The following is a 7,936-nucleotide window of genomic DNA, read 5'->3' on the forward strand; positions in this document are numbered from 1 at the left end:
CCTCCCGCCTACCTCCTCTAACTACTACTCAAAACAAGAGGCTCTGACGGAACACAGGTCCTAAAAACACTGAAAGATGCAACTATATGATCATGACGTAAAATCTGGGGGAGGAGAGAAAGCTAGGATGGGTATAATTGATATCCTGAACTGGGAGTGCCAGGCTCACCACCTTGGCCTCAGCAGTCACTAGCAGGAAGCCTTGGGGAAGGCAGGAGAAAGCTAGGATGAGTATAATTGATATCCTGAACTGGGCTCAGCAGTCACTAGCAGGAAGCCTTGGGGAAGGCCAGGGCTATCAGCAAATAACACCCTCCAGGCAACATGACCAGAAAATAAGTTGCCAAGAAAATACCCAAATAACCAAAGTAACACCTACCATCTTCTTATTCTCTCTCTAGGAGACAGATTCTGAAAGGCCAGAACTAGATCTATTCGTTAGTGTATCGACAAAGAAAGAAGAGGGCTAATGGCATCTGTGTTGGTGGAGATAATGAATTCAAGAAAAGCTTAGTATATAGCGGGTCTTGGGGGATAATGTCAAAATAGAAGAAGAGTCAAAAGCTATGGATGGCAACCAAACGGGCCTTCTCTGCAACTTGAGCATCTATCTGCCTCAATAGGCCCTTACCTCGCTGTCTTCCTCTTCCTCCTCCGCCTCATCTGACTCATCCTCACTGTCCTCAAAGAACTTGGACTTAGCAACTCGAGGCAGCTTGTCGGAGGCTGAAGAGCAGGAAGGCCCAGCCTCACCAGTGGGAGTGCCAGGCTCACCACCTTGGCCTGCCTCTGTCCCACGTTCCGAGTTGGAGGAAAGGCCTGTGTGGGCCTTGGCTGTGGGGCCATTTTCCTCTGAAGAAGATTCCCTAGACGGGTCCTCAGATCCTGCCTCCCCATTGAGGCCCTGGGACCCTGGTTCCTCGCCTGTCCCAGCTCCAGATTTGCTGTGGGGAGCACCCTTGTGACAGTTCTGCCCGTAGCGTGTCAGCAGCTCTTCAATAGTCATGGTTGCCTCTTCATGCAGCAGTGCAGCTTCCTCATTGTCCACTGCAGGTAAGAGGCTAAATCAGCGCCCCCATGCCAGACTCCTCATGGGTTTAGTCCCTCTCACTACCTCCACTGCCCTTGAGCCTAAGTATCAACTTCCCCACCACTTCCTACTCTTAAGGCTCCTCTCACTTATCAAGTCTCAGAAAAACATCCCTTTGCTTCCTTCTCAAGTAACATCTGCCTCCATAGACTTCCTTTGGTCTTTGTCTTTTACCCCCTTTAGTCAAAAGTACACCAATTACTATATTTTCCTTATCACCTCTCAATCTTTATTATAAGTTGGAGGAAGCTCTATGCTGGCTGAGGACCTAGGAAACCCACAGTGCTAGTTTAGGCCTATAGCCCAGGCTTAATGACTGGCTGCTGGGGCTAATGACAGCTCTGGTCTTGAAAAAAGGTGACACAAACATTAATAGGAATCAGAAAGACCCCATCACAATGACCAAAAAAAAAAAAAAAAATGCATATAAAAATGTTTACAACTACAGCACTAGGCACTCAACAAAGGTTAATTCTTTCTCTTTTCCATAACCAAATGTGGTGCTGGAGAACACAGGGTTTTTTTACGTGAGGACTCTCCAGGTTCCTAGGAAGTCATCCTCTCTTAGAATTTATATAGTAACATATACTAAAGAATAGTACTTTAAAATGTTTACTTCTTCTCAAACAAGGGAGCCATACTCACCATCATCTTCATCAGCTACTTTTTCTTTTTCATCTTCATCCTCAGTGGGTCGCCCTGCAATCTGTGCTAGCTCCTTAATGACTTCCTCAGTGGTCAATTTGGCATCGATAGCCAAGAAGGCATCCTCCAAAGCCTAAATAAAAGCAAAATAGTATGAGGCAAGTGCAGGAAAAAATATAGCAGGTATAAAATGAATTGCCTATATACAACTCTGCTTACAAGATTGGGATGCAAACTAGGGTGTGATCCGCCATACTACGAGACACTCATATATAAATAAAAAATAGTTAGGAGACCTGGGAATAACAAAGCAGCTCTAAAATGGCCCAGATGGGAATAAACTCGTTTTAGGCAGAATCCTTTAAGAAGAAATACAGCAAGAAGCTATGTAGCAAAGAGAAAGGAAAAGCCAAGGACTGGGAAACAAGGGAAAGCCTACGGAAGTGAAAAATGAATATTGTGGGAAGACAGACCTTCTGTAGCTTGCCTTCTTTGTAGGCCTTCTGATCTTTGATGATATCAGGAAGATATTTGGCACAGTACAAGGCAACTTCCTCCCCTAGAAGAAAGGTAAGGTCACCTGGAGCACTGCTCCCCAAACATACAAAGTGATATAATATCTATATGCCATATTGGAGTGAACTCCAAGGGTTGAGATGAATATCTTAGCACAACCCAGAGCTATCTGAAAGACAATGTTTGAGAAGTTCTGATTCAGAAAATGGACTTCACCATCACCTCTCTCAGGGTTATATTAACATATCCTTTGTCTTTTCTCATTTATATACTAGTTTTCAGTGAAAAAGAAAAAAAGATAAATGCTAATGTAGAAAGAGGCCTTCTTGGATTAAAACAAGGCCTGGTGAGATTATGAACCAATACATTGGGAAGGAAGAATGGCAGAATGGAGAAAAACAGCACCAGGCAGGAAATGATTACCCGAGGACCAGAACTTTGGAAAGTAAAAGAACAAAGGATCTGTTCTTGCCCTGTTAAATCTGGAATTGGGGTGTTAGAATGTTACCAATATGATTTGCTAAAGTTACCTCCATGTCCATCGTAGACAGAAAACATGGCTGTCTCACTGTCCAGCTCAGGAATACAGTTGTGAGCATCCTAGGAAAAAGAAGAGCATAATTAGCATTTCTCAAGGTTAAAGAATATTCTTCCTTGTACACCTCTGGTCATGAGGATCAAGTTCATAACTTAATCTCACTAACCCTTCCCTATGTGGCCTAGAAATAAGAAAGGAAGATGGAATGATAAACTAAGAAAAGTACAGGAGAGGAAAAGGAAAGAAGGGTCACTAGCTCTGCAGTCTAGCAGCCTCGACCTAGGAAGAGGTCTCAGTCTCAGTCTAGATGGCAGAATGTTTGGCTGTTGGAACTCTAGACCTGACCCTTTTGGACTTGTGGCAACTATGGGAAGAACCAGAATAAAGGATCTTTAAAGTCACTTCCAGACCCATTCCATAAATCAGTGAACTTCAAGGAAGAAAATGTTAGGGAAGGTAGCAAAATGAGACCGTGAGGCATTATGAACTGGAAAAATTTCTAGAATTCTAAGACTGCCTAAGTGAAAGCACTAGAGATTTGTACAGCTATATACATTTACCCTCCGTCCTTCTCCCCTCCAAAAAAACCCATCTATAAAAATTATTCCCTTCTTCCCTCAAAGTTTGAACTCGCCTAAGAAGTTACTCTTAGGATAGGTGGAGGATATATTCACAAAAGAATACCTTCCCAACAAATACTACTACTAAACTACACTATGTTTAGGATTTATTAACTGGAATTTACAATACCCTATATAATCAGCCTGCCCTTCTCCTACCCCTAAGCCAGAACTGAGATATCATTCCACTCTGATGGTATAGCACACCGAAGAGAGGTTTGCAACGGTTCTGCCACACCAACATTCTGGTTGGAAGGCTGAGCTTGACCAAATTTTTCTAATAACAAAACTCTGACACTCCAAACTAATATTGCAGGCTAAGCCATAGTTCAGCCAAGACTGTCAGATGCAGGTAAAAATGTGCCACAGCTGGCTCTGCCCCATCTTGGAAAACAACCCAACCTTCCTTTCAGGTACTTTCTACAAACAAAAAGTTTCTGTAAGTTAGTAGTTCTCCTTCCTCTTTCTGGCATTAGCATTTTAAAATTTCTAATTGTATTAGTAGTTAGAAAATGTGAGTGCAATGGTTAAGTTATCCCTGAAATAAGGCTATGCTTTCATTACACAAGTCTAGAAAATAAGTTATTTTAAGGTAAGAAGGAGAGCATTGAAAAATAAGCAGTTCTGTTTTTCCTTCTGTCTCCAGAAGAAAATGCTCCAAAAGCTAATGGGCTTCCATGGATGGCCCTTGATGGCCTATCTAAGGTCATTGCCAACTGCCACTTAGCCTCATCCCCAGGATCTTGAGAGCGCCACAGACCAAAGGTCACCTTGCCCCTCTTCCAAACACTCTACCACCAACCACAATAGCCTCCCTCCCCTCTAAGCCAGGGTTTATTTTACTAGGTCTTCTTCTTCTCTCACACTCAGCACCTTCTTGCCTGTTTTTATAATTGTCTAATCCCCCAGCATCCTCTACCAGTAGTTCTCAGACTTTAAAGTGCTTAAGAATTCATTTGTGGACATGGTCCCATAGTGTAGCGGTTAGCATGTCCGCTTTACATGCAGAAGGTCCTGGGTTTGCACCCCAGTGGAACCATGGTCCATGGTCTACGGCCATGCCACCCTGAACAAGCTGGATGGCTGATCTTGGAAGCTAAGCAGGGTCAGATATAGTTAGTACTTGTATGGGAGACCACCTAGGAAGACCAGATGCTGTAGGCGTAAAAAATAAAAAATAAGGGTCATTTGTTCATTCATTCATCAAAAATTTGAGTATCCATTATGTGCCATGATGAGTTCTGAGTACTTAAAATTTGAGTATCCATTATGTGCCATGATGAGTTCTGAGTACATAAATATCAGTGAATAAAATAAAGACTCGTACTTCATAAAAAACATATTCTAATGAGAGATATATAAAATAAACACAATAAATAGGTAAATCATATAGAAAAAGTAGAACAAAGTAAGGAGGACTGGGTTGGATTACAGAAAAGCAGTGGGAGAACTGAACTGGCATGAGACACAGTGTAGTATAGGCATACTAAACCCGTTAAGAAACTGTACCTCTTAAAAAAAAAAAAAAAACTGTACCTCAGTAGTTACTACCTAAGTTATGCTGTGTCTAATTAGCTTCAGTGTCATATTAGCACTAATTTTAATTCTGTTGATTTTGCAGTATGGTTTGTTGGCATAATGTCCATTTTGTATTTGTATACCTTTAAGTAACATTAAATTAAAATCGTTTTAGTAAATTATTGTTCCATAAATATTGTTTTCCTTTAAAAAAAAAATCCATGGAAGATCTCTAAGATATTTTGTTAAATAAGGAAAGCCAAGTGCAGAGTCATATATTTAGTAAGCTGCCTTTTACCTAAGAAGAGAAAGCATGGGGATAGATACCTGCTTTTTAATACTATAATACTACAAGGATACACAGAAATGGGAGGGCATGAGAGTGCAAAGGGATGGAAGCAAGACCGAACAATGGGAATATTTAGCTTTTTCAAAAGTAAATTAAATGCTTTTAAAACATATTACTAAAATTTAAGAAACTAGTCCAACTAATTCCACTTTTTGGGTAGAGGATGAGGAACAGTCGATCTGTCCACTCCTTTCTAGTGGAATAAGAGAATCAACTTGTCCCTCTCCATCCTTCAGTGCCACTCTAGATTACAGCTGTACCATCTGTTTTGAACCCACACCTTTATTCAAACCATCTCTTCGACTTCCTCATCTGTTTCTCACAAGAGTATGTGTGATCTTGAAGCAGAATATCTAGTGCCTCAGTGAACATATGAAAAAGTATTTAACTTCAACAGCATCAAAGAAATGCACATTAAAAACAAGAAAATATCCCTTTCTGCAAATTAGGATGAAAAAGATTAATAATATTCAGTGGTAATAAGAGTGGAGTAAAAACCCATTCTCATATCCTTATCAACAGGCATATAAATTAGTACAGCTTTCCTAGAGGGCAGTTTGGTAAGACGTATCAAAATTTTAAATGTCCGTGTCCTTTAATCTAGTAATTCCACCTCTAAAAGTTTATTTTATGGAAGTAATAAGGGTGTAAAGATATGCATAATAATGCTCATTACAGTATTATTTATAATAAAACAATTATAACCATCTAAATTTCCACAAATAGATTACATTACAAATGCTATATCCGTCCTCCAAAGGAATATATGCAGCTGTCAGAAATGATGAATATGTGTTAGTTTGGAAATAAGTTCACAACATATTAAGTAATAAAAAGAAAAAAAAAGTACCTGTATAAATATGCTAGAGGTCTGGAAGATCATATATCAATCTTAGTGGAGAGTGAGATTTCGGTAATAATTACTTTCTACTTTTCTACTTTTATTTTTGTACAGTAAGCCATATTGTTCCATTCTAATAACGACAAAACAAACCTATGAATTGGCCTTGAGTTGCCATGCTGCCATATAACTCACAATCTCTGACCAGCTATCTCTTGGTGCACCTCAATTTTATCCTTTTTAACAGAATAAGAATATCTACATAGCCCACAATGTCACAGGATGATTGTGAGGATGATGCTAAACATGTAAAGGTGCTTTGTAAACTGGAATTTAACGTATAAATATATATTCTCTGAAATTTAGCATCTGGTTCACATTTTTCTTCTCTATCCTTATTCTCAAAGAGGAACGCCCACCATAAAGATTCAGCTTACGCCTTGAGGTTTCGGTTCCTAGAACTACCCTACATTTCCTTCTCCCCCACTTCTTGGTGAGGCTTTGAATCTATATTATCAATAGTAACTTCTCTTTCTCTAAGCACTTCAATTTTCCCCTTTACCTCTTTGTTAATATCCTCCTTACCTTTAGCCTGTCTTTCTTTCTCCTTGTCCCTTTTTGAGCCAGAGCCAAGTATTTCAACACAGTCTCTGACCAAGCTAGAAATCCTCATCCAACCTTGTATAACCCGACCAACTGCTTTCTTTACCCCTGAATCAGAGCTACTAAGTACTGTAGTCATAACATGTCATGAAATCATGTTGATTGTGGTCACTACTTCCATTTAGCATTTCTCTGTATTCTCCATTGACTCTTAAATATATTAACCACAGTCATAAACCTTTCCCACACTGTTCAAATTATCAATGATATTCTCCTGTCACTCTTAGCAGATGAGCTTAACCTTTCTTTACTTAGATCAAGGTCATACACAGTTCAAGAACTATCTCATCTCTCCTATTCTACCTCAAAATTTCTCCAGCTTTATCTAATCTCTACTTCACTTCTGCCTTGAAAGTAGTATATCTCCTCTCTAGATTAACATTTCCTCTTAAACTGCTAATCTTCAAACCCTTTTTCTTCAAAATTTTACTTCACAGAGCAGGCAATAACCTTAACAGCAATCCAAATAACTATTTTTCAGGCTTCATTCTCTCCAGCCATTGTATATAATCAAATCGTACAAACCATGTCAGCTTTCTTGAAAGTTCTTTTGGGTTCTGTGAAGAACTGTAGTTCTATACCTCCAATTACCTGTTTCTATTGGATGTCCCTTCACCTCCAACTTAACAAACGTAAACAGGAACTCAACAGTCTCCAAAAAAATCAGAGTTTCCCCTACAGGTCTCATTCCTGTTAATGGAATCTTAACTCTTCCAAGGCAACACCTACTACAGGTCCTCCTTGACTTCCTGGCTATTTTCCACCATCCATCACTGAGTCCTGAAGAGTTTTCCTTAATAACTCTGTTTCTAGACTACTCTACTCTTAATAGTTTTTTAACTCCTCTCCTCTACTCTCTCTCTGACTCTTGTAATCCAGCTGCCAAATTCATTTTCCTAATATAACATTTTATTGCTAGAACTTTCAATGGATTCTACTGCATATAAGACTGATTTCATACAATTTACTGGAAATTTAAGGCATTCAATTATCATTCCCACTCATCTCTATAACCTAATCTCTTGGCTCTCTTAACCATTCCCCAAAAGAAACTACTCCACTCTTGACACTGACCACTCCAGCCCAGCATAGTAAGCATGTCTGCCTTAGAATCTTTCTTCCTAATACTTTTGATTCTTTTATTATCCTCCTCATT

At 39.6% G+C, this 7,936-nt stretch overlaps 1 protein-coding gene across 1 annotated transcript in view; it reads right to left on the minus strand.

Moving 5' to 3' along the window:
• PPM1G (protein phosphatase, Mg2+/Mn2+ dependent 1G) overlaps positions 1 to 7,936 on the minus strand; it is a 17,721-nt gene that overhangs the window by 2,551 nt on the left and 7,234 nt on the right. The window contains exons 2-5 of the mRNA XM_015588144.1: positions 2,782 to 2,851; positions 2,209 to 2,294; positions 1,736 to 1,868; positions 619 to 1,047 (exon numbers count right to left, since the gene is read on the minus strand). Of these exons, the coding sequence (XP_015443630.1) occupies positions 619 to 1,047; positions 1,736 to 1,868; positions 2,209 to 2,294; positions 2,782 to 2,851 (718 nt within the window). The remainder of the gene's footprint in view (positions 1 to 618; positions 1,048 to 1,735; positions 1,869 to 2,208; positions 2,295 to 2,781; positions 2,852 to 7,936) is intronic.

The sequence above is a fragment of the Pteropus alecto genome, unplaced genomic scaffold, assembly GCF_000325575.1.
Source record: "Pteropus alecto unplaced genomic scaffold, ASM32557v1 scaffold61, whole genome shotgun sequence".
NCBI lineage: Eukaryota > Metazoa > Chordata > Mammalia > Chiroptera > Pteropodidae > Pteropus > Pteropus alecto.